The following is a 26656-nucleotide window of genomic DNA, read 5'->3' as shown; positions in this document are numbered from 1 at the left end:
TTATGGACTATATAATGATCCCAGAGAAAAAGAATCCGCTTCACCCACTGGAACTGGATGCATGGGCTTTAACTACTAGTCTTTAGAATTAAAAAGAAACACAGCATCTCCAAGTTAATATTGCAGAACTTTATACTACACTTAAGACACTTAGATCGTACTTGACAGGTCACTGTCATAAGGACGCTGATGCAAATACAAATGTTAGAAACAACACTTGAAATTAAAAAAGTTTATTTGAAGATTTGTAAAACAGCTCTGTGAAAGACCAACATTTCCAAGACACTACGATATGATAATGCATTTTCCTATTGTTAGAATATAAAAAAGTCACAGTCCTTCCACTATCTAAATAAAAGCATACATTTATGGACCAAACATTTTACTTCCAACACCAAGAAAGTAAATGGGTTTGAAAGTCAGACTAATCAATAGCACCAACACTAGGTGATCACAGCCCTCATGGGTCTGAGAGTCTGGGTTTGTCATTACTATGCAATAAAGCAGGTTAGTGAAGCAAATTTTAATGTCAAAACAGACCCACGAGCACTGAAGAGTTCATACAATGAAATATCATAATGCATTTTTTACATTCCATTGATGCAAACAACAGTAGCAAGCCAGAAACACCAGAGAGTTCCCGTTAAACTCCAAGCTTCCATTTCGGGACAAGAACATCTTCAGAACTTACAAATGCCAGTTCCATTTTAAACACACAACTTTATTCACTTTATGTGTACATAATTTGTGCAATAGAGACATGTGCAATAGAAAGGTGAAGAACAAGCTGTAGAAGTGGACAGTATTACAAGGATCCAATTATCACTTCATTGCAAAGCAGCACAGTTATTATACTGCTTTCCGATGATACTCAGGAGGGGCTACTTCATAGTCACTGGCGCTAAACAACGCGGAGGAATTCTTTGCTAAATACCTATGAAAAATAATGAAAAGATTAAATTACCTTCTTGCCTAAAGTCTCCGTTGTTTAGCATCACGTGAGTGAATCGTTAGGTGTTTGCTGAGACCATAAAACATGATTTCAAGAGTACAAATCTAACGTATCTACTAAAAAGTCAGCTGTGTAAAGCAACTAAAGATTTGACAGCTCATGCCAAAAAAAAATCAATTCCAAACAAGTTGCCAAGCAACTCTGGCTCCAAGTGAGCACAGGGAGGTTAAGATTAACAGGATGAAACAGTTGACATTTGAGGTGCAGTCAGCTGCCGTACCAAGAATCAATTTACTACTGATTGTAGTCAAAGGGGTAGGGACAAGGAGTAGGACGCCATGAAGTTCTGTCTGCACAAACATGGAACTTAAATGGCTAAATAAACGATGGCTAGAGCAAAATGAGCGATGGTCAACTAAGTGCAATAGCCGAAGATAAGCATTACATGCCACTACTTCTCATCAAATGGACTCAGGGATTTCTGGTCAATGCACCGGCTTCACATTTCTATCTTTACAGCTGAAAGCTCTTTAGCACTCGCATTTACAAAGACTATGATCTACTCAAGACTCTAGGACTATTCCAAGGCAAGTTTGCCCTGGAAGTCAGACTGATCCATTTCTAGTTCTACTGCAGAGCTGTCTTGGATTTGCTGAGGCTTTTCTTTCAACTTCCAATAGCTTACCCAATCACACAGAGGTAAAAGCTGGTATTTACTGGCAAAACATTTTAATGCTTTGTTACCCTAATATTTACAAATCAATATTTCCAAACACTATCAGTAGACCACTGAAGTCTTGTACGAAAATACACAGAACACTTCTCTTCTCCATGACAATCACAAATAGAAGTTTATGGCTTTAGTAAATTTGACCAAGAAAGTCTGCCAGTACAGCAAAAGCAAAAAGCTGCACTGACACTGTAGGCTCGCATACGGTTTCATACCACACACCTGTCCCTACCTATATGTATCAATAAATTGCAGGAGTATAATACTGAGTCCCTCCAGTGCAGTACAGATGCATGGAAGCTGCTGAAGTCACGCTCGTACATAGATATAGGGGAATACAGGTATGACACCTCAGACACTAAACTGAAGTTTAATTCTATTTTAGCATCTTGCATTCAGGAAACATTTACAGGTGAACTAAGCAGCAAGTGACTCCATAGTTCCTTATAGCAGTGAGGAAGTATTTCATCACCTGTCTGAAATCAAATGTCTGATTTTTTTTAAGAAACATTTCACATTGAAGTCTTGTATTATTATTTAGGACAAGGTTTTCATCCTAAATATAACGTCTACAGCACCACAGCGTAGTGCAGTGCACTAAAGCTACAATGACAGTTTACCCCAGAAATAACATTAGTAAGGTTCATTAGTTTTTAACATTTGCTCAATTATTGTTGAGTAACTGTTGTGTAATTTCATAGTTTGCTGTAATTGTCATCCACTTTTTATAGCAACTACAAATAAATGCTTCAACATTTATTTTGAAACAAGTAGCAGACTTGGATAGTTTAAAAGTGCAGGCTAATAGAGACGTAAGCACATGTTTAACTAGCAATAACCTCAGTATAACTGGAGAGAAGTTAAAGCCAGTCTTACTCATGTTACTGTGCAGCAAAGTTTGAGAAAGCTTCACTGCAATCTTTGGTGAACATACCATGCACAAGCCCAAGATTATACACACACATATATATATAAAACAATTGTTCACTGAAAATAGGCCACATTACAATAGCCTGTACTTACTTAACTTTTTCTTTCTGAGACTTAAAAAGTACTTACTTTAAGAAGTCATGCAAATAGTTTAACAGCAAAGCCAGACTCTTCTCATCAAGAGGAGTGTAAGCAAGCATAGCTCCAATGCGCACTGTTTCAAAAGAAGTAGCACTTGTTAGTTATAAACAACAACTTTAACAAGTATTTCAGTACAGTCTAAAACCTTACAGTAGCATATAAAAACAGCCCAGGAATCTATTTCAATATATAAAGCCCACCTAAAATACCTAGGCTGTTGAAAATTTATTTCCATTCTAAATCCTTGAGTGGCTCTGAACATTTTAGGTACATGGAATAAGGAAAGAATGAAACCGTATGTTTCATAGTCACTTGTCAAATTTCTGCAGTTCACACCCACTGAGACTCAAAAGACAGGAAAAGGAAGCATTTGAATACTTCTAACTGCTCTTCTTCAACCTCTAGAGGTCATACTCACCAAATAACCTCAGAAGGTGTGGGGCACCATAGACTTGAGACATTGGAGCATCCGGGTGATCTGCTAAAATTTCGGCATATTGGGGCCTCTCAAACTTGTACAGTAGTTGAGTTCCCAGCATGACATTGAAGTATTCTTTAATTCCAGCCACAACTTCATTGACTGCATACTCCCTGGTAAACAGAGAAAACATTGCAAGTCTTGTTCAAGTGACTGGATGGACACAAGATGAGAGTTGGCTTAGTGAGTCCATCAAAATTGCAAAGATCTTTTACAAGCCTTCAGATTTTTCAAGGAAATTTGTCTGGAGGCCTTAAAATGTACAGCCGCAGGAAGTGATGCATTTCAAGACCTCCTTTAAAAATGGACTGTTCTGAACTCCGTAAGAATTTAGGCAAACTGAAAAAAGCCTTGTTTTTAGTCACCTACTCACGTAAAGAAATTAACTCTTAGAGCAGTCCTTTCAAAGCAACAGTGAGTATTTCTAAGGACACTTACCGGCTCTTGTGTTTTCAACCAAAATTAATCCCAACTCACATCCGTTTAAGAGTACAATACTATAAGTAATCAGACTGAACTGCTTAACAGAAGGGGACAGCCACCCAATATTTCAGGCAACTGACCCTTTCTAACTAGGCTTCTCAATGCCATACTCCTGCAGGCCTCCAACTTCACAAATAACTGAATAACAACTGTGTAGGAATTAGCAGTGACACTGCAAATCTGAGAAGTACAACCCTCACTCCACCCTGCAAACAAATTTAGAACAGACATTAGGACAATTACATAAAAGAATGTTAAAACACCCTGACAAGTCAATAATATGCTTCCTCTTGAATGGAAGAAAATAACTTCACATTTCTAGTTTCTCTCCCTTTAAAACAGGAAAGCTTTGTTCAAGAATAAACACACCTTGTTTGTTGTCAGGGCTGGACAGCTGGGGTAATTACAAATAAGAATCTTCAAAGCTATCTCCTCAAGGTAGTTAGCTCTGCCCATCTGATTCTTTTAAAAGTCATCCTCTACCTCCCTGTCCCCCACCCCTCTACCTCCACGAGAGAGTCCGCCCACACAGTAACACTCTGCTCATCTGCTAGGTAGCTTTTTTGATAGTTTGTTCAGCTCATACATAGCAAGTGCCACTGAGTTTATTCACCCAACGTAGGAAGCCTGAGCTAGAATGAAGGGGTGGAGAACTATTCGCTTGGCTTTTATCAGCTTCCTTTAGAAAAAGGCTTAGGGAAAGTGGGGGAAGCAGAAATAATACCCAGAAAGCAGAACTGCATTCTTGAATTACCTCCTCAAAGATTTCTGAACTCCTCGATCACCTTGGTCTTGGAACATGAAGCTGGACATAGGGCTGGGACATGTTTAACAACCTTACTAAATTTTCCATGAAATAGAAGTCCAACAATAGCAGCAAAAGTAGTATTTAAGATTTGAAATGACCACAACTTACTTGTTATCAGTATTTCCTCGTGATTTTTTGTAATTTGCATAATCCTCTAAAATGGAGTCAACATTCTTCTTGGCAGGAAGATAGAAGAGCTACACAAGAAGCAAAAACGAACAAATACAAGTTGTCTAATTTATGTAGACATTTATATCTGCATGCTAAATTTAAATCAACATACATAAGGACATTTCTAGAATAAAATTAACAGGTTAAGATGTTAAGTGTTATTAAAGGAACACCCAACTGTTTTAGTTATGCATACCAAAAAAACTCCGTAACAGTGACTATATCCATGTTTCCATTTAACATTTGTGCTGCTCAACCGCAACCTGATGATGAACTGCTAAAGTCACCCCAAGAGTCAAAGGTATGCAGCAAAGCACACACATACCCCTACAGACCTGCCTACACCAGGCCAAACAGCAGTTACAAAAGCAACAGTGACCATTTTGCCTGTTCTTCTGTCTGTTGTTCTTGCATCCACAGTTCAGCACTTGGCACTACTATTGCTGCAAAGCAAATAAGCCTGCCAAGCACCTGCTGGGAAGTTTAACTGCCTGCACAGTCTGAAGAGTATTAGAGCTACATCAGAGCTTACAGAATTGAAGACAAATATTCCCAGCCATCATTCACCAAGGATTAACTTCCATCTTTAATACCATACACAGATCATCTGTACCCACAGACGCTCGTTCAGTTGTACATGGCAAGGCTCAGTATTACAGCAAATTCACATACTTGGGTTTCTTTTTTTTTTTTTTTGAGGCATGGGCCCCAGTTCACTTATCTATTTCCTTTCATAAGAGCACTACAGTCTGAAGACATTTGGGGGGGTGGGGGGGAAGCAAGTCTCCAGAACCGGAGTCAGTGTAACGTAGCCGTGCTTAAGCACCTTTACTGCTGATGCAAGTTTAAGATTTGTATTCACCGAGGAAAGTCAGCCTTATCCACGTAGGACTTGAACAAGATTTTTACATGTCTGGGATTGCAAGAACAGAGGCAGTACCTTGGAGTAGCAGTAAGTTACAGCATATAATTGCAACCTACCAAACAACAGCAAACAGTTTTAAACGGTATTATTTTCTATGCTCTTGTCGATTTTAGTAAGCAGTTTCACACATGAAACAAGTAATGATTCATTAATATGTTTTAAGTTCATGAAAATGTTTTATACTTTTAAAATGGAAAGCAAAGTTTAATTTACTGTATCAGGAAGCTTTATATGGATCCAGCCTGGCAGAAGTTAAGAATCGCTACCCTAAGCGACAGCTTTATATCAGAGCTATAGAACAACTTAAGATACTCGAACTTGGCAGTGAGTGACACGTAAACAAGGCAGGAAGGAGCTGAGGTAAAATATGCATCACATGTGACGCTCCTACAGACCGATTCTCTACCAACTAAGTAAACTGTTCAAAACATACCAGCAGGCCAAGCATGCATAGAGTTAACACCACACTTAAAGCTTAAATAAGTTTTTTAAATTATTTGCCTTTCTAGCTTATGCTCGATTAGACCAAGTCTATTCTACAAATTCACATGCAACTCTGCTGAGCCACAGTCCTACTCACAGGTGACCTTTGGTTAAAATCCAACCTGAATGACAACTGTCAAGTAAGCCATCAGGCTGCTGTCAAACTCTACAAGAGGTTTCACTACACCGCACTTGAAGAGGATATGAAATTCTAGTTTTAGTGTCCTCGCCTATACATGGCCAGACTGTTCTTTTGACAAATTACCTGCTTTTGCCTGGTGATCAAGTCCCAGTCATCTACCAGCCATGGTTTCAGCTCTTCTGGGATTTTCACCTTTACTTCAACTCTGTTCATAAATGTTTCTTCCTAAAAAAGTGAAGCCAGACCAATTACTTTCAAATAACTGTTCAAGCTAAGAGTCACCCATATTCCTTGTTTTCACAACTGAAATACACCACTGGACTGAGGAATTACTACAGTAATTCCTGTAGGCTCCGCAGGGAACAAGGAAATAGCTTAGTTTTTCCAAGGCCACTTGGGAACCATAGTTTCACAAGTTGTAACATTTCACACTGCCATACTGCAGGACCAAGTATTGCTGTCTGTATTTCTGAGCAAAGCAACCTTCCTGTTTTCTATCAAAAATCCTGTAAGAACCAGAAATACATACACTTTCAACCGTTGGATCTACTCGAGCCCTCTTCTTCCTAGGAGGCTGAGGAGTCTCACTGGTACTGCTCCCTTCTCCAATTCCCGGAGCTGTACAGAAAAATGACATTATGCTGCTTAAGAAATCTGGTAAGTCAGTAAGAAATACCAGTAAAAAAAGATTTAGAAGGATTTAAAACTAAGACTCAGATTTTCTCTCAGGTCACCTTTTCACTTGTTTTTGTTTTAAGTATTACTTGTATTCTGGAAGTTCCACATATTTGTGACAGTTTAAACTGCTATATTTACACTTATCTGAAGATGGCGGTTTCTGCATTAAAAACAAACCACTATGTCAGTATTTAACATTCTTCAGAAGAATTTTTGGAACCAGCAACTCAGCTTTGCAGATATGTCACATCTCCATCTCAATAAGGAAATAATTTAATAAGTCAAACTTATGTTTTAACAGCTCCATGGAGATATCACTTTGCTTTTAATTTGTTAGATGTCAAAATCTTGATAGACTGAAACAAGTAGTTTGTGTACAAACCAGAAAAGTATGCATTCCTCCTGACCAAGAGGAAAAGACATCTGAAGTCCAAGAGGAACAACAACACAAGGTGATAGTAAGTAAACTTAGTTGAGGCAGATTTAAGGTCTTATTCCAGCTAAGAATCCTTCACTAAGGATATCCGCTTATATACAAAATAAAGATATACTTACTTTTCTGTTTGTTCTTTTTTGTTTTCCTGCAAGAAGAACACAAATTATTGCAAATATAAAGATAGTGTTACTTAAAGAATCGAAAGTAGAAAGCCAGAGAAATTGTCCACTAAGTTCAGAACAATGAGTGAACACTCCGTGGCCTCTAAATACACTCCGAGTATTTAGATAAAAGCACATGAAAGAAATGTCAGATATGATTTAGCATCACAGTTATGATACTACAAGATTTTTCATTTAACAGATTATAATTCACCATTTTGGGGGGGAATCACTAACTTAAACCTAGAAAACCCCAGAAGGTTTGCCAAGAACACACGAGTATTTAAAAACGGTACTGACTGACACTTATGCAAGTAACATCTACAGATGTTTCATACTTTCCAAGTGCTCTTCGAAAACTACACTAGATTTGTAGTTTTATTTCTGTATTTCAAGGATCATGTAGAGACAGAATATGGGACAAGGAAACAGAAGTCCTGGGAATTATCAGATAAATCTCTGTCAACTGAATTAACTTCCAGTAAAGTATTGAAAAAACCACACAGTTTTACCACTACAGCAGTAGAGGGAAGTTTAAATAGCACTATCAGAATTATATGCATGAAGCTGCATGGACTGCCTATAATTCTGTAATCAACTTTTAGGGGAGATCACAATTACACTTGCCACTTATTAGAAACTTTTGGAACACTACTAAATAGCATTGTCCCTAATATTTATCTTCTTCCAAATGCTTCTCTCAACACTTACTGTTTCTAATTTACACACTTCACACTTCTCTAAAGTCTCTATCCTTAGCCCTTATTTTTATTCCAAATGAAAAGCTATACTTCCAAAAATTTTAAAGACACCTGAAATACAATGCACATGACATGTAAATATTCAGATAGGTCAAGAGTATCAATGACAAAATTAAACTGTCCTAACAGGTATTTTTGTTATTATCTGAACTTTGTATATTTACTAACCATTTTCAGAAAATTTTAATTAAGAGTACTACTAGTCACATTTCAATTTGCTCACTATTAATAGGAGTCCAGTTAAACTTCTCAAAAAATTGCAGATTGTGTCGATAAAACTCTTTACCAGTACAAGATTATTTCCTTGGAAATTCACCACTATCTCAAGTGACTCTTGTATTCAGGCTTTGAACTGGGTTTATCTGTGTCAGGAAGCAGGCAGAGTTTCTAGGAAGGTCTGAAGATAGGAAGAGTAAGGCTTTTTTCAAGCTTCAAGTCAAACAAGCATTAGGCTTAAACTGTGGGCAGAATAAAGATCATCTCTCTCCAGGAAGAAGGAACAATTGCCAAGTTAAGTCACTGATAATAGACTTGTGTATTGAAGAGAAAATCTTCCAAACCTAGAGTAAACAAGGAGGAACAGGGAGTTCTTTCCATAATTAAAATCACAAGATAAAAATAATGTTAAGCATTAGTCTAGAAGCAGAGTCTTAAAAACCTGGAACAGACAGGCAATACAAAGTACTTAAAGAACTATCGCAATTAAGACAGTAAGCCACATCTATGTTACTGAAGCATAAAGTCTAGCATAAACCATTCTAGGCAGTTGCTTGTGCTCTCCCACCTCATTCCTTATATTTCAAGTCATGTGCCTCTGCTTCAAGTCAAAGCAGCCATCTGTTTGCAAAGTCTAAAAGACAAATCTGAGTTAGGGAACAAACAGAATGAGCTAAGGTTAGAGACAAAACATTAGCATTTGGCAGATTTTTTGATAGTCTGTACAGCAGACTGTCTGGAGTAATACTCTTCACCAGGTGAAGGCAGCTGTGCAAGGTGAAGTGCTGCTGTTGTGTACAGCAATTGAAGCATGCAGTGCAACTTGATGTCTAGGAGAAAGATGCAGCATCTGTATCACAGAGGTTATATACAGCCCTACTGATAGAAGTTGTAGCCCAAGATGAGCAGCACATCTTAGATAGCTAGATTCCATTAACCAGACCAAGCAGTCTCATTTTGAGACATACAGCTGAAGAACACCATGCATTTTCCTCATGATGGCAGATAATGCCTTCCTGCAAGGACAAAGGGGATGCAAGTCCTGAAGTGACACAAAAAGATGAAATGTATCTAGGGTAGATTAAAGCCCTTCCTTTTGTGCCACTTCACAACTACACTATGAACAGCAAGCCCTATATTGCTGTATAGAAGCAGTATAAAAGCTTTCATTGACTTCTCTTTATATGGCAAGTACAGCCCAGCTGCTATTCTTCATTCACATATTTCTCTATTGACTGGCATTTTTCACTGAAAACTGACAACAAAACTAAAAAGCAGCATGGAAGTTTCAAGGAAGCCTCTGTGAAAAGAGTTTTAATTAAAAGGCTGGACAGAGCTGCAAGGTGCTAAAGATCTCTCAGTTCAAACCTAAAAGGATGCATCCCACTGTAGTCAGACATTACCTCCTCAAAGAAGCAGGGCCAGCGATCAGTTCTGGTAAGAAGCTAACCCAGCCCCCATTGCAGAGTTTTATTTTAGCAGAACAAGAACATGCAGCTCTAACAAGAATATTCAAGTATTGGGGATCAAAATGTGAGACTGAATTAGAAAGCCAAAAATAAATGAACTACTGACATAACCATCTGAATTGTGTAGAAACAAGATAATCAGCAGAAAACAAACAGTATTCCAGCTTACAGAACAGCTCACAACAATGAAATGCTATATATCATATATAGCACATATATAGCATATATCATATATAGGTGACAGACTCAGAAGGAAAATAAGCAAGTCCATGCCACAGGAGCATGATACTGAACTTCCAACCTCAGTATTCAAAACAGGACTGTGTTCACGATCAAACGGTGACACTAAAGGGGATGCCATAGAAGACAACATATTGAAAGACTCCACCTTTCTGCAGACATTCATCAGAAAAAAAAAAAGTATAAGTGTCTGTCACAGAACCTTGGGTACCACCTCAAGAAGCCAGCAATTTCTGCACAAAAGAGTTGGTGTTAATGCTCAGAGCTCTAAACTGGAGTGTCTTCTGGGGCGTGTCTAGAAAACTGTCAGTAGAAAATAAAAATAGCTTAGAAAATTGAATTCAACACAGACAAATGACATCACAAACCTTCCTGCAAGTCTTCGGGTTTTTACTTCCTCCACAACAGTTAGGAGTCCATGACCAGGCTGATAAAAATGTTGTGGACAATAACAAGTATTTTACTTTCCCAAGATCCATGTGCCTTTTAAGGGACTCGGAGGTCTGTTGGAACCTCCCTACAATAGTTGGTTAAGATGTGAGCAGCAGAGAATGAAGGTAGCTACCACTTGGTCTCAGGCATTTGAGTTCAATACATTTGTAAATGCCAGAAAAAGGAGATTTGGTGCCAGTTTACTGAGAAAACAGTCGTAACTAAGCAATATGAAATCAAAGTCTCTCTGAATACAAGGTGACTAGTACTAAAGTAAATGAAAAGATTCAAGTGTGAAAAATAAGTATGTTGGAAGAAAGTATGAAATCAGCCACTATTGCTCAAGCAGCTTGGTCACTAACTTAGCTGTGAAAAGAAGCATTCCTATCAAGATTCAATTCAACCATCGAACAGTATTAGCAAAAGGATAAACACCAAAGTCCGGATTATATACACTTATGTCTCCTGTGCCTGGTCAGGCAACCTGACCTTAGAATGCACACAATAAAACTAGAAGAGGTAAAGAGAACAAAGAATAGTTGGCAGTGTACAGCAGCTTCTATACCAGGAGTAACCAGGCAGACAAGGGCTTTCTCAAGCTGACAACTGGACAGGAAGAAGAGGGGAAATGTGGTAGAGGTATCACTAGCAATAAAAGGTGAAGCTTGAAGAACTAATCAATCTTTCCTCAAGACAAAAAACCAAAGCAGCAGACATTTTTAAGAAAGGAGGAGTCATCCTCTTTCCTCCCCTCTTCAACACAGTACTGAATTAAATGAGAACACGCTGCCACAAGATGATGGGGATGCCAGAAGTCCAAATGGTTCAGAAGTTTAGATAAATATAAGACAGTCCTACAAAGGGTTATTAAACCCATCACATAGATACAGCCTACAGCTCTAAAGTCCCTTAATTACAGACTGCTAGAAGCAAAAAGGGTATTTGGGGTAGAACAGCATTCTAGACTTGACTCATTTGATTATCCCTAAGCACCTGTTACTGGTGACTATCAGACAGCAGAAGAGGTTAGGAAAATCTCCGGCTTGAGCCAGTGTAGCCATTCCAATGTTGTTACAGCCCTAGACAACTGGCATGTAGGCAGTGTTCACATGCCGCTTGACATTTAGAGGACTTGAAGTAGCTTGTGAGAGAGCCACTAGCTGCGCCAAAGATAGCAGAGGATACCACAAGAGACATGCAGCAGGAGCAGATGCTTGAGTAATATGTTCAGATTAAGAACAAGACTTCTATTAGAAGAAAAAAACAGTAACTCCCAAGTTGAGATACTGTTTTGAGAGCATCTTTGATGAGACTGCTTGCATATATCTCATTTAAAAACAGATGCTGTTCTCAAATTTGTTATTCAGTGCCATATCTTCCCTCCAGAACACTGTCAGCTGCCCTTCTTATTTTCCAAGCACCCGTTAACTCTGATTGTTTACTGATTTTTTGCAAGTTAATCATATTAGGCCCATCAAAGGTAGCATAAACTCTCAGAAGTTGGAATTCGGCAGAGCTACATAAAAACAGTCCGGAGAAGCCAGTATCTATAGTGTTGTATTTCATTTTTGGCAACCTGCTATAACCATACAAAATCTTTTTCCATGATAGCTTCTAGTTATCATAAGATGAATAATTATTTTAAAAACAAGTCTATACAACTTTCATTTCATGCATATTTCTATTTGATCAAATATTGCTTACAAATAGTCTCAAAAGCTTTTTGAACCAGTTGCTGCAGTTTACAGAAACAGTTACTCTGAACCAACAGTAAAAATACAGCACATTAAGGAGCAGGTTCAAACCTCACATTTCTAAAACCACCTATCATAGCAGCCTCGCTCCCAAGACTTACAGAAGGCAGTGCAGTTTATTACTGATTTCCATGGAAGCAGAACTCCAGGCTACAGTAAGCATGCAGACCAACTGTAACCTTCTAGAACTATCCAGTTTCAAAAATTCTGAAGTCAGTTCTCCTCCACTTCTTTTTAAACAGTGGACACACCGAATGCATTTGACTACTCATATTGTACCCTATCCAACTGAAAAGGTATACATTTCAGAGAAACTAAAAACTGGTAGTCCATACTGGCTTTTAAAAAAAACACCAAAACGATACACTGCAGTACTTATAATTGTTAACTGAATTGCTACCAAAGCTTACATTATTACAACTGAGGACTTTAAGAGTCTCTAAAAGAAATCTATGAAAGCAAGGAGATTTGGATTTCAGGATGAAAATCCTGGTTTGACAATCCATCCTTAACTCACCGCGTCGATATTGTAGGGGTCTCCAAACAGCAAACAGTATGCGCTCCATCTCGTCTGAAAAATCTAGGCACAATGGGGGTTGAGTTAAGGAAAGAATGTCAGACCTAGTGTTTAGCCTTAAAGAGAATCTATTTAAGATTCAAAAATTTACCTTTTTAGCAGCATATTATAATCTTACTGAACATTCCTGGAGGATAAGTTGTGTTTAGATTGTTATTTCTTTTCCATTATTGTTTGGCTATCTGAAGAATATGTTTCAAAATAAGTTACCTTTCCCTCTGTTCAATCCTCCAAGAATGCTACAAAAGGTAAATTTTGAGGCCCAAATAGGTTGACAGTGTTACCCTTTTAGAATAGTTGCATGATCAGTTTCTCCCCCTCCCCACCATCAGTACTTTATGTATCTGCAATGACCTTAGAGTTACAACAAGAGAACAATCCAGAAGTTTTATTTTGGAGCTGTATTTTGAGATTTTTCAGAAGCCATCTTGCCTTTAGCTGTAAGCAGAATCTGAGAAGCAGTAGTTTGGTCAATAATAAATCAGTATCACAACCCTGCATCACTGCTAGGGCAAGTCAAAGTACTTCCTCTCCCTCAGCCTCCAAATAGAGAAGAAAAACCGGGAGACTTTGTTGAAAGAAGCACAGGTCTAATTTAGAGGGATGCATTGGATGCTGGTAATGGCTAGAGACTAGGAGCAAGATCAGTGCAACAAGCATATGGGATGCTGTTATAAATAACTTTCATAATGCAAGACTGCTGTTCTAATGACAACAGTTTTCCTTCTTCTCCTTTACAACTCTGAAAATCCACCATCGAGGAATTAATTTTTCCAATCAACATGAAACAGAAGTTTCAGAGAATTAGCTTACTGTCTGTTTTGCTATGCTGGAAACAACCACCCATGCATAGGATAGTGATGACAGCAAAAAAAAAAAGCCGCTCCCTTTCCCCAACTGGTTTCAACCAGAGAGTAAAGACAGACCTGGTAACATGCTTTCAAGCTTTAGAGTTACACAGAGACTTAAGATGAAGTCATTTTTGCTGTGCGGGTCTCCCTTGGATGCAACATTACTATGTGTGGTTGAGAGGATTAAGCCAACTTTGATTTCAAGCGCAGGTTAACATTTAGCATTTACTCAGCCAGAGAGAACAACTCATCCCACTGCAATCAGTCTGAACTACCAAGATGATTCAAGCTGACAGTATAGGGAACCTAATCCTGAAGTTACTATTGGTATGTTCTCTATAATGCAAATTTTAGACATTCACAATTGAGTCATCACTACCTGTGTCAAAGTTACACATGAAATTAATTCTACTCCCACTAAATGCAAGACGACTCAGGTGCAACAACCCCTTAAGCAGCTGAATTAGTAATGGTCATAATTTAGATCTGTTTTAATTAGATTTTAATGACATTTATTAGGAACTGTCTAAACAGACATTTGGTTCGGGTTTTTTTCACCCCCAAATGAAGACAAACAGGTGACTAGGTCCCTGTCAGAGGTCCGTCCTGAGCTGACAGAGCACACCAAACCGGTGGTATTAAAGCACCTCAGAATCTACAGCAACAGACCACAAGGGAGCATGCATGCAGCATGACGGCCAGATCCATCGGACTCCCCATTCCAGAGACCAAGAGCCAATTTACAGCCTTGGCTAGGCTTTGACTAATCCCAAAGTGAAATTTGCATTCAGGATCTAGAGCAAAAAACCAAACAAAAACACAAAAAACCTGTACCCACTACCGCTGCACTTCTGAAATCAATTATATGTATTTCATAACAGAGTTGCCCATAAATGAGACCTGAAATCTGAGGCTGCTGCCAAATGCTCTTCTTAGGAATTGATGTCATTTCAGCAGCTTCCTCATGAAGACCAGAATCATAAATGAAGTTAGGAGTTCAAAACATCACATTAGTAATGACCATCTTCATAATTTAGTGAAGTACTACCCCAAATAGAAGAAGAGTTTCATGGCACATGAGCAAAGCAGTAGAGCTGTACTGACTGTATGAGAATCTAAACACCACCATACAAGCCTATTCTGAAAAACAAAAAGGATGGAATGAAAGAAATCTGACAGTTACATCCTGAAATTTTTTCTTCTAATAAATGTCTGAGCTTGCTTCTGGTCTCTTAAGATGCAAAACCATTTTTAATAGCATATGGGTTTAGTTTTGTCAAAAACGGCAAAACAAAGACTCCTTAAATACAGTTTTAACAATTGTACAGTAAGAAGGCAAGGCATTTTAAGGATTTTATTCAAAAGTGCTTGCACAGCTTGGAAGAACTGTAAAATTCTATATAGAAACCGATTTCAGTGAGATACACAAGTCTTACGAGCACTCACCACTTTTTGAGTGTCAGTTCACTAACTTAAGAGGAATAGAAGTGCAAAAAAAGTACAGAGTGTTAGTGTCTACTCAGTACCTTGATTCAGTATTAAACACTGCACAATCTAAGAAGGCAGTTTTATTAAAATACTTCAAAGGCCTTTTTGATATTACAAAAGTGAAACATAACTTTTGTATGGGTTGTGTCAGAAGTAATGTAGTTTAGCCTGCAGAATCATTCTAAGAAAAATACTATTTAAAGATCAATAGTAAAACTGACAAGCAAAAGTTTGGGAGGTTTTTTTGGTGTTGTTTTGTTTGTTTGTTTGTTTGTTTTTTAAATAAAAAGCTTCTTACACTTCAACATTTTTCTGCTGCAGACCAGAAGTCTTCTTGCCCGGAGCAGCACCTCTCATCTTCCCCTCTGCATATTGTTCCCTTTAAAAAAAAAAAGTAAATTCGTAAATAAGACTTCAATGGAAAAAGAAGCTTGTTTTCCCTCAAAGGGTAACAGGTTATGCAAAACATTTAGAGAATGTCTAGTAAATGGCTTTACAAATCAGTATGTGTCATGAGCAGGAACAAATTCAACTCAGTATCAAGAAGATTTGGGCAGCTTCATACAACACTTAGCAGTATGAACACCCATTTCCTCCCCCTCCCACCATCCTTGTTAATCTGAATCACATGAAAGCAGCACACTGCTTCTGAAAAATATAAAACAACTTCTCAATAAATTCATTTCTATTAAAGAAATACAAGATTAGCATTCATAAAAATCAAAGTATTTGTAGGCATCCTGAAGTTGTCTTGAAAAGATCCTTACCACTTCACAATATATTTTAAGGACACAGCACAAGGGTCATTTTTAGCCACCTAATTTCCACACTATAGAACGTACATGCAGTTAGTCAGGCTGCCTCTCCGTTTCATCAACCTACTCTTCCTTAAAACCTCAAGTCACCATTTTAAAACTAAGTAGCAGCTTGCTCTTTCTAAACTGCTAGAGGACAAAGATCAGAACACCTCTGTAAGCCAAAGCATCTCAAGAATAAATGAACATATGAACACCTCTTGAAAGGTGTTTTTTTTTTTTAAACTCACTAACTTCCCTTGATATACAGTTGTTGGATTGAAGCTCTATGAAAAAATAATTTACTGACAAGGACTTCTAACAAAAATACTTACTGATTGGCCTTTTGAAGTTCTTTTTGTTTCTGCAAATTGGTATCCACGTATTTGAGCACTCTGCTTTCTGGAACCCATTCATCCCAGCTGAAAAAAAAATTTTTAAAAAATCAAACGATCATTCAAAAACATTACCTAATTGCATTCTACACGCAATAGTCAATTAAAAGCTTCACAGAATTTGAGACTGAACTCTGCTTTTGTGTCAAGTCATGGACTGGCACAACTGAAAGTGTAAATTACCAAACGCATTCCCCACTGACTGAAGCTGTTAACGATTTTTCTAGGGAAGTGTAACCCTCAGTCATTTCCAAAGAGTTCCCAAACTTGAAGGATGGGCAATTTAGGAGGGAAGGGACTGTCTTTAATTTAAATGAAGCATCTCAGGAAAAAAAAAAATTCTATGCTTACTAAATTATGGGACACCTGTAGCCATAACTATATTATGAAGCAAGTTTCCTTTATCTATTCCAACATTTTATAGGTTAACAAATTCAGCAATAAGATCTTACTGTAAGAAGAAGAGCTCTGATTTCTGTCTGTGAAGGAAACCAAGATGGCATGAATATTTGAAGAATCTGAAGTGAACGATTTAAGAGAACAGGTGTTGGGGAAATTGCCATTATGAGCAAGAATTCCACTTTGACAAAGAGTGGATATCTGAGCAATCTGACAATTTATTTCAAATAAAACACATTAAAAGTGGCCAAGTTATTCTGAAGTATGCAAGTTAAAGCTCTTTATATAAGAGTTCTTTTATCATTTTCATTTCATGGCAATAGCTGCCAGTCTTGGAACATCAAGGTGGCAAAACCAATACTACTACAGGAGTACAAGGTCTTCAAGAGTGTTAAGACAAGGCAAGCTTAGCATCCAAAAGTTAGAGAAACACATGTCCAGCTGTACACATTCTAAGACTATGTTTTTAGGATAGTGCTTTGGTCAGATATTTAAGCCACTTATTTTAATCCTGCCCGTACAGCTGCAAGAGACCTTCAAAAGAAGTGCTATATGACTGTGCGGCACATTTTACTGTATGAAGAAGAAACTTTTTTGGTATCCTATCTGTTGATATTTGCAAAAAAAATTAAGTCGTCGAGCAATTAACAAGTAACAAAGGACCACAATTATAGAAACCAAAATTAAGGTGTCATATTGCCCCAGTTGTCTAGATCTTGCAGCAACGCCACTTTTAATGTAGTTAATTGGAAGCTTGAAGGCAAAAAAACTCAAACAGCGCAAGCAAGAAAAGCAGGAGTCACGACATCACTTATGGCACCTTCATCAGAGATAAACAAGGAGAGGAAGTATCAAATTTATGCTGCCTCATTAATATAAAGCAGCCACCATAAGAGCCAATTATGCTCCCTGTAACTGTCGGTGTTTACAATAAAACATTTATCTGTCCATTTGGCAGGGGTGGGGGGGTGCGCGGATGCATTTAAAAAAGTTACATATTAAAACATGAAGTTCAGCTTTTAGTCATGTCAGGGAGATTAAGATACTAGTGACTAAGAGTCTTCACTCTAGAGTCTGCAACAGTGAAATGAAACAAAAACACTCTAGAGTCTGCAACAGTGAAATGAAACTAAAACAAAACAGGAAAGTGCTCTCTGAAAGACTTCTGGAGTCTGAAGAGCTGAAGCTTTTAATTGCTAAGAAACCCCCTCCACTTTTCCTAAATTCAAAGCCTAATGGCAGAACAGAATTCAAATGAAAGAAAAAAAGACAAGTACATAAATGCAATAATCTCATGAACGTATTCACCTTTAATGGGCTCAACATTTATTACATGGAGACGCCTTTATTCTTTGGCAATCTCTCACCTAGAATCCTACCATTTTTGCAGAAGGGAAAAGTAACTCTAATTTTACCTTAGCATGAGAGGCAAGAACTGAAATACAGGCTAAACCTGCTCCTGTGAAGGACTAAAATAGACAGCCTTTCCCATTCTGAACACAACCTTCAGTAAGGCATGCTTCTCCAAATCTTTGCTACCAAACTTTGCTGCCAAAGTGGTATAGAAGTAAAGTACACTGTGTATTTGAGTAGAGTTTTGCTCCACCTCAGTAGGGGTTGCCTCTCCTACCAACACATAACAAGGAAGTTTTTGTACCAGGTATTTTTGCCAGGGAGGAATTACAGTAACTATTTTCAAACTTGAACAAACAGAATGCTATAAAGCATTCCCATTAGTCTAATGACACCCTAAGCTAGTTTGTCTATACAACCAAAGCTCTGAAGGAAATGGTTAGTTAGGCAATGTTTTCTTTGTGTTACTATAAATCATTGGCTTATGTATAAAAATCATTTAGGTCAGTTTCAGAAACAGTCTCCTAAGGACACAGACATGGTAGTGCTAGTCCATCAAGCTCTCATTCAAACTGACAAAGCTTGCATTTTCCCATAAAGGAAAAATGAAATACTGCTTTCATTTTATGCAATACTTACTTTTTATTCCAACCACTGTAATGGATAAAGTATTTCACTTGCTTGTCCTTTATGGCAACCTTTACACACTGAAACAGAGAAGAAAGTTCAGTCAGTACCAATGAGAAAGATCTGAATGAGTTTTGCTTTTTTAGCTTTCAGAGTTTAAGCATGCAGAGATTTCCATGCAAGCGACTGAAATACCGGCAGCTATTTCACAGCAGAAAGTAAGTTCTCTAACACAAGTTACTACCTATTTATGGATTTGGAGGGGCTAGGCAAACAAGCGACTCTGCTCAGCTATCCAAAGGGACACCTTCATTCACGAGAAGGATCCGAAACCCCTGAGGATGACCAGAAGAGTAAACAAGCAGTCACTTCACTACCCCCAGGTTAGCCAAAAGCCATTCACTAGAGAGCTTGTTCACATGCAGGCCCCTACCTCACAGACAGGTAAGCTGGCTGAAGTAGAGGAGTCTTCAAAAGTAAAATAAATAATATGGATCTCTACAGCCACAGAGAGAGCATTATATTCAGTAGAAAGAGTTGCAGTAAGGGCTTTTTCTAGGTTAAGAATGTATACATGAGGTAAATAAAAACAGTTATTTCCATCAAACAACTGGCCTATGAATACACTAACTTCCTCATATACTGATATTAAGGCAAGACCATTAAAAGAGGGAACACGTACATAACAAGGTTGCTCCAACCACTCCACAGTATCACTCCGATTCAGAAGTGTCCCTCACAAACTCCTCACAAACTTTTCTGCCTTATAGTTTAGCACAGCCGTACTTGCAGCCTGCAAGACCCTGTCTCAGCTCAGAGGAATATGTTCAGGTGAGCTGGAACAACTGCGCACACTACCTGTTAACACAAATTCCTCCTACCCCTGCGGTCTAACACATAAGAGCTCAAGCTACCACATCTATATAAAAGAAAAACATAGCCAGAGACATGCCTCTTCCGGCAAAAACATAGCCCAGAACAGAAACTACATAACCTACCTCATGTCCCTGAACTTTTTTGCTACACCAAATTAAATCAACCAACTTCTGCTTTGATAAGGCACTTCATCCAGAAAGGTATTGCTCTGGATACACTGAGATACAGATGCCACTGTACCACTTTAACAGTGAAATAATGAGGTGGTTGTAAAACATGAGGACACCCTCTTTGGCTCTAGCTTTTAGTCCCTTTTTAAGGATTTTTTCCATTGAAGTAAAAAATGACTCAAAAGTCGTAACTGGTATTTTCTTGCCATGCTAATTGAGTTACCTCTAAGTATTTGAGAGGACAGAGCCTTCTGCTGTACAGCATTTTCTCAAGACTTTTGTGGCGACTCCTTCCTGCACCCTCTCCAATTAAACAAAAAGTAGTTGTCAACATAGAGAGGAACATCACATTTCAGTACTAATCTCCAAAATGCCACATATGGAACTTAAACTCAGTCTCACCTAGACTTGCAACTAGGAGTAAGGATATCCTAATCTTGTTTGATATACTACTGCACCAGTGGCTCATTTTGACAGTCCTGGAGTTAAAGCCAGCCAAATACAGACTGTGTGCTTAAGAAGTGTCTGCTTGTTTTGAAGAATGTAAGTGAGCATGAAGTAAAAGAAGATTCAAATGTATTTCTGTACCAAAATAGCCTCCTTCCTGCTGGAGGTTAGAAGTGTCTTAAGTGAATCTCATTTAACTCTGCATTGTACAGAGATGTACAAATAGTTACCGTTTGTCATAGTTTTTCATACTACTCTAACACAAACACAAGTGCTTCTCTGATCGTCTTGCTACAGGAAGCCAAGGATATGGTCATCAGGAATGAAATAACTTATGTATTGAGAATCACAGAAGAAATATAGATCAAAGGAACAGGAGGAAAGTTAAGGTTATTATTCATTACTACCTACAAAGTATCTTTGTAAAATTAAACCCAGTTCCTTCTGCCATTTCAGGAGCCCAGAAGGATCCAGACTCTCAATATAAATAGCCAGCCAAAAGCTACCTTGCCAACTGGGAAGTCCCTTCTAGCACCAAGCTGGCAGAGCCAGTTCCTGCAACACTCATTCCACCCTTGTGTAAAAGAGAAGAGGGGCACAGCACAGCATGGAGAAGCACACCGCTGTAGCAGCTCTGGACTGTTTAATTGACCAAAGAGTTAAGACTTCTGCTAACAGAAGTTTGTTTCCACAAAAACAGAAGCCTTGATTACTCTCCTCTCTGTACTAGCACCTGGGCAGGTACTGGCAGAAGACAACACTCTGAGCATACATTCACAACGACCTTGTCCTCCAGTTCTAGAGCAAGGGAGAGAACAGAGGAGAATCACTAGAGTGAAAATGTTTTAGACAAGCACGTCCCCGTCAATGCTCTGGACATTATTTTAACATTAGAATGACTATTTCCTGATAGCATGAAGAGAGATGTCGGGTATTTCTAGCTGCCTCCCTACTACCACCTCTCTGAAGTTGTCCCATCAGTTAACATTTCCTGACACTAAAACCTAATGGATTTAGGTCTCTATTTAAGGTGCCCCAGGAATTTCTGCAAGTCTAATCCACACAGCTACAAAAGCCCTTTGGTTCAATTTCATAGGAAGTGGAAACAGGCAGTCAAATTAGGAGTTACTGAAGGAATTACCTTCAATAAAACAGATGGCATGGCAGTGACATCTGCTTAAGGCCCACAAGAAAAGCACTTCATTGGAAGTATTGCAGCAGAGGCCTGCAACCGAAGCAGTAAGGATACTTCTCCAAGTCACAAATTTGCAATGCATGGTTTCTGTGGTTAAAGAGCCAGAGCTGAGAATGCCACTTCCTTTGTCACTTTAATCCAGCACTATCTTCTGCAGCATCGTCCTATTTGAAGACCATTGATTGTACTCAGCCACCTACATCTCTGAGGAAGCTCAAACTGCAGCTAACTTACTAGCTCATGCATTAGCACCAAGTCCTATGGGCACAAATGCTTTCCAGTGCTCTGGGAACACAGATGTATCAAATGTCCAACACAAGACCACCCGGCCTTTAGTAGTTTACCAGACTAGCTGCATAGTACCATTGGGTTTTCTGAAATTTTTCTATAATATAGAGCTCCAGGATTTAAAACTAATTAATTTCATACACTATCAGGTTTTCCTTCATTTTAGTTTCAGTCCTTAATCCTATCTAGTGAGGCACAGCAGGTAAACTAATACAATTCCTTATTTTCTTGGGGAACAGTCAGAACCATCTGCAGCAATAAGCAACCACACATACCTTTGCTTCATAAAGGAGAGGTCCATGAAAACAAAGCACTCGTTCACCTGAAAGAAAGTTGCAGATAAACATCTTAGAACACCACCAATGTGCCATTTCTATAAAATACATGTCATCAAGTACAACATAGAATGAATCCAGTGTCAACCTAGAAAGAAATTCAATGGCAGATACTGATTTGAAAAGCAGGCTAGTGTTTGAGAAGCAAATTCACTCTTGTACAAAAGGTCTGATTATTTAGGCCATAAGCAAAGATTCCTGAGGACCTCCCTGAAAAACACTCATGCAAGGACAGCTGCATGCAAACCATGTCCAAGCCTGCCCAGAGTTTTGCAGAACAGCTGGTTACTTCAGCAAACAATTGGCACCAAAATTTACATTCCTGCCCATACTTCCATCCACTGCCAACTCAAGTTATAGACACCCTTGCATCCTGTTGCAAGGCTGGCACAGGGAACTCCTTCAAAGCCTTGAACTTCAGATACACACACCAAAACACACTGGCTTGATACAGATGGACTACTTCAGCCTAAGTACTCAAGCAGTAAGCAGGTAAAACTATCTTACTCTAAGGGATTCTTTAGTCTCCATGACATTGCATTTTGATTCAGAGCAGGAAATTAGCTCTCATAAGAGATGTCACCTCTGCATCTTAAGCTTCTGACACAAATAAAAGCAAGTGCTATTAGTACTCCTTTTCTTGCAGGAAGTACACCACCTGGTATTTCTAGTTCAATGAAGTCAGGAAGAGACCCCGACATTGTTTTCCCATCTGAGTTGTGGGACAGAAGAATGCCAGGCTTGTGCAACAGCAAGAAAATTGTTCACTTTGTGGTTTTTAAGTAGGAAGAGATTGTTCTTCAGTCTGTTTTTTTTCCTTAATGGCAAGGTCTTATTGTGCGGTTACGTTGTGGGAATTTGAACGTACTTAACACAGGATATCCGAGTACAGATGTTTCCTTCTTGAAAGCTGCAGTACCTCACATTTTCAGAGAGACAAGCTGCATAATACACTCCAGGGTGTAGCACACATCCAGTTCTTGCCACTATTTCCGGGACATACAGGACAGAAGAGAGCTGTCACAGTCACCATATACAGGCTGTACAGTACACATATGCAGGTACTTATTCAGTCCCCAGACTGGGCTGGGAAGGAGGTCTGCAGAAGCAGGCTGTCTCTCCAGTAACACAACTCTGGGTGCCTTCTTCCTTGTGAGCAGCTCAGAAATTACTAGGGTGGGGGAAGGGCCAGTTCATGGGCTATAGGTTTAAAAGTACCCTCCCCATTGTAAATTTTACTCTACTCTTCAAAACCACTTTCTGCATATTCAAGTGATTGATACAGTCAGCGGCACATTGTGCCATTAACTTTGACTCTCTTGAATCCTGTAGAATTCTGGCTTTATTTGCCTCTTTATTCCACAGACATAACACGACATTGATGAAACTTTTAACCAGATGGGCGCTAAACAGACACTTGCTCTGCAAACAGAAATTGAATGTCCCGCATCTCAATTTTTTTTTGGTGACGGGGCAGAGCAGTTCTTGCACTCATTCCCAAAACACACTTCTGGCAGCGTCAGTGCCTGATGACAAACCACCTGATTTTGCTTGAAGCAGATGAGGGAGGATTCAGACACACCGTTTCACCACCAAGACTGGGAGGCAAGCAGATACAGCAACAGCCTCTTCAACCAGCACGGCTACTATCACATTTCATCTAACACATCCAGATTCTGATTGAACAATATGCAACTATAGATTTACTCCTTCATTCCTACACTGACTAGAAAGAACTAGTCATGTTTTAAGATTTCATTATTATCCAATCTGTAGGATCCCATGCTCTCCATAGAGCTGAAACAAGTATTCACAGTAAAGTCTAAGAACACAGAACTAGGTCAGAAGTGTATTTCAACTTGTAAAATGCTTCTATGTATCAAGAAAGAAAAAGGTTTAGAAAGGTTCTCAGGGAAGCGCCCATTTTGATACAGTCAGTACTTTTATTTAAAAAAATAAAATATCTTTATAATCAGGGCTAACAATCAGAAGTTACATTATTATCCTCACGCGTCATACTGGAAAACACATCTCTATTTCAATTATTGTTCAAGGTCTTTCTAGGTAAGATGTCCACAGTTACCAAGAATTATTTTGTTTATTTTTAAGAAACACATGAATCTCAGTTTTGCAGAAAGGGTTCTTCTGTTTTCATGATAACCTAACAGGCTCTTGCTCCTTCCCAGCTTACTGCAGACATGCACGAGGCCTCTCTGAATCTACAGACCCTTCTCTCCTACAGCTGCAGCGGAACACCCACACCTATTCCTTATCCCAAAGACAGTATTTGTAGGAGAACAGTTCTTTAGCTGTTAACACCCCTGAATGCCAAGCTACACAGAGTGTTTCGGCTGGATCAGTTAGGCTCTGAATGGGCACGTCCTCTGCCCTCGCCGCGCCATCAAAGGCTTCATGTGAGGAAAAGCTTGGGGAAGTCAGAATTCAACCACCCACTCCTTCGACTGTTCTACATGCAGAGTATTTGTAGAAACAAGAGGTTCTCAATCTGTGGATCAAGGATACAACTACCAATGAAGCCTTCCAATTGATATCAGAGTGGCAAGCTAACTAGCATCTTCAGAACAGACGAGAAAACACAGAAGTCGCCAGCATCAGCAGAAGAAAAGTCTGCCTTAAGCAACTCGGAAGTTGAATCTGACATCTGAGATTCTTTTGTATTTGCTTTAAAAAAAAGTCAGCATTGAGATGCAAGACACCTGAAGTACCTACAACACGCAATTCGTATTTGTCCAAATGCCAATCTCATTTCTCATGCCTACATAAAAACATCAGTCCCTTCATTTCAAGGGGTATACTCGTACTTCTAGCTTGACATTTAGGTTTTCCTAGCTCTCATAGGTTTTTCACAATAAATTCAGTCTCCTCCTCACACTTTGCTTTGTGAAAAATGCCAATATGGATAACTTCTACTTCCCACTCTTAGATGTGCATTTAGCTTGAAAAATCTACAATTAAAATAATTTTCATTTGCCATGCTGTGAAGGACCACAGTAGAGCATGTAAGTTTTAGGCCTGCAGGAAGCTTTATTCACTGCACTTTCCTCCCTTTTAATGTTACAGTTGAGATCACAAACACATTTACATTTGTGGAAAAAAGCCTAAAAATTTTAACTTCTGTATTAAATTTAGGTTGCTCATATTCCTACAGCTGTGGACATAATTTCAGCCTGGAATTCTATTTAAGTTTTAGCTTCTACAGTTCACTTGTTTTCACATTAATTATTATAATGTGAATCACACATTAAAATCTTGATTATTTCTGCAGGTTAATAATACCGTTGGTATTAACGCATGGCATGGAATGCTGATGCACGATTGCACATGCTGCGACATAAGCAGCCATGAAGCACATACAATCACAGTGTTGTTTAAGCTACCCAGAATGGCCGGCTTCCAGTCATTCTTCTGCAAAATGTGCTTTTAAAGATAAATGTGTGGGAAGCCCTGCTTAGAAGCCAAACTGAGGGACAGGTAGAAAGGAAAGGGTGAAGTAAGTTTTCATTTACCATTGTCTAGCATTTTCATTTACCTATATTAGTATCAACCACAACCATTATTTAAAAATGCAAAATAAGTCTCAGAAAAAGCATAATCCTAACCCTTATTCACCTAAAAAAAAATCTGGTGCTTTGATGTAAATATGGATTCCACCACAACTGCCAGCTGTAGTCCAAATACTGCCCCCATGAATCCTCCTGCATGAGGATCCCTAGCTGAGCTCCCTTTCAAGGAAGCGTAAAGAATAAGCATGTTTCAAACTCGAGAAAATAAAAATCCTGACAGACTTAGGAGATTTCAACAGTTTTAATGCCAATGAATGTCTACGCCTGCAAGAAAATGAAGCATATTTAGAATAACAGGGGATAGGAAAGCCCCATGTCTTACTGGTAGGAAAGATGAGGAACAGGAAGAGAGACAAAGACTACGGGAATTCATTTTTTTTCCACATATTCTCACACTGTTAGGGCTGAGCAGTGAAAGCTAAAAACCAAATAATCCCCTACGCCGAGGGATCATAAATACTGGAGTCCAAACCTGGTCTAGCTGAAGGCCTTACTGAAAGCTTGCCTCAGAGCCACAAGCACTGTAAGATGGAGCACTGTAATTATCCTTTGCTTTATTACAAAGAAGAGACCTGGCCGAGGGCAGAGGCCGCCTCCAGCAAGGGCCGGCCCCACTTGAGCCCCGGTGCAAGAGGGACCGTTGTTGACCCGTCAGGAGTCCCCTCCACGGCCGCCCCGGGCCCGTTCGCGCTGCAGATGTCCCCGCCGCAGGTACATCTCCTCGCAGCCTCAGCACGCGTCGGACTGCGACTCTTCAGACACAGCAGCGGGATTTTTTTTTCTTTCCCCTTTAAATCGTTTCCTTTGTTTCTTTTTGGCCCACCCACCACCGCGAAGTCAGGGCAACGAACGGCAGCAGCGGGTTTAAAGCCGGGCTTTCCGGAGAG

At 39.0% G+C, this 26656-nt stretch overlaps 2 protein-coding genes across 6 annotated transcripts in view; one reads left to right on the top strand and one right to left on the bottom strand.

Moving 5' to 3' along the window:
- Window positions 1-219: 219 nt before the first annotated feature.
- Window positions 220-22905, bottom strand: MORF4L1 (mortality factor 4 like 1). Of its 5 annotated transcripts, none has more exons than XM_009280395.2 (14): window positions 22844-22905; window positions 22126-22172; window positions 18887-18954; window positions 16948-17013; window positions 16436-16522; window positions 15605-15685; window positions 12908-12970; window positions 7477-7502; window positions 6773-6861; window positions 6367-6468; window positions 4631-4719; window positions 3172-3344; window positions 2742-2826; window positions 220-934 (listed from the first exon to the last, which is right to left on the bottom strand). In XM_009280395.2, exons 1-14 carry the CDS (start codon window positions 22884-22886, stop codon window positions 850-852), a joined length of 1104 nt encoding a protein of 367 aa, XP_009278670.2. In that variant the 5' UTR covers window positions 22887-22905; the 3' UTR covers window positions 220-849. The 5 variants fall into 5 exon arrangements, with proteins under 5 accessions (XP_009278670.2, XP_009278671.2, XP_009278672.1 ...); XM_009280396.2 differs by having other exon boundaries at window positions 16948-16974; XM_009280397.1 differs by lacking the exon at window positions 16948-17013.
- A 3392-nt stretch (window positions 22906-26297) lies between these two features.
- The window catches only part of ADAMTS7 (ADAM metallopeptidase with thrombospondin type 1 motif 7), a 54298-nt gene continuing 53939 nt past the window's right edge, over window positions 26298-26656 (top strand). Inside the window, exon 1 of the mRNA XM_019472369.1 lies at window positions 26298-26480. Within this exon, the coding sequence (XP_019327914.1) occupies window positions 26298-26480 (183 nt within the window). The remainder of the gene's footprint in view (window positions 26481-26656) is intronic.

This window comes from Aptenodytes forsteri, unplaced genomic scaffold (genome assembly GCF_000699145.1).
Source record: "Aptenodytes forsteri isolate BGI_AS27 unplaced genomic scaffold, ASM69914v1 Scaffold83, whole genome shotgun sequence".
Taxonomy (NCBI): Eukaryota; Metazoa; Chordata; class Aves; order Sphenisciformes; family Spheniscidae; genus Aptenodytes; species Aptenodytes forsteri.
This window is presented reverse-complemented; position numbering and strand designations above follow the sequence as displayed.

Excerpts from the sequence above, each read along its gene's own strand:
- MORF4L1 (XM_009280395.2), bottom strand. The coding sequence starts at position 22,886 with ATGTCGGGGTCTCTTCCTGACTTCATTGAACTAGAAATACCAG. Across the intron at positions 6,469-6,772 it reads TAGATCCAACGGTTGAAAGT|GAAGAAACATTTATGAACAG; the intron begins GTATGTATTTCT and ends TCACTTTTTTAG. Across the intron at positions 935-2,741 it reads TATTTGCATGACTTCTTAAA|GTATTTAGCAAAGAATTCCT; the intron begins GTAAGTACTTTT and ends TATTTTTCATAG.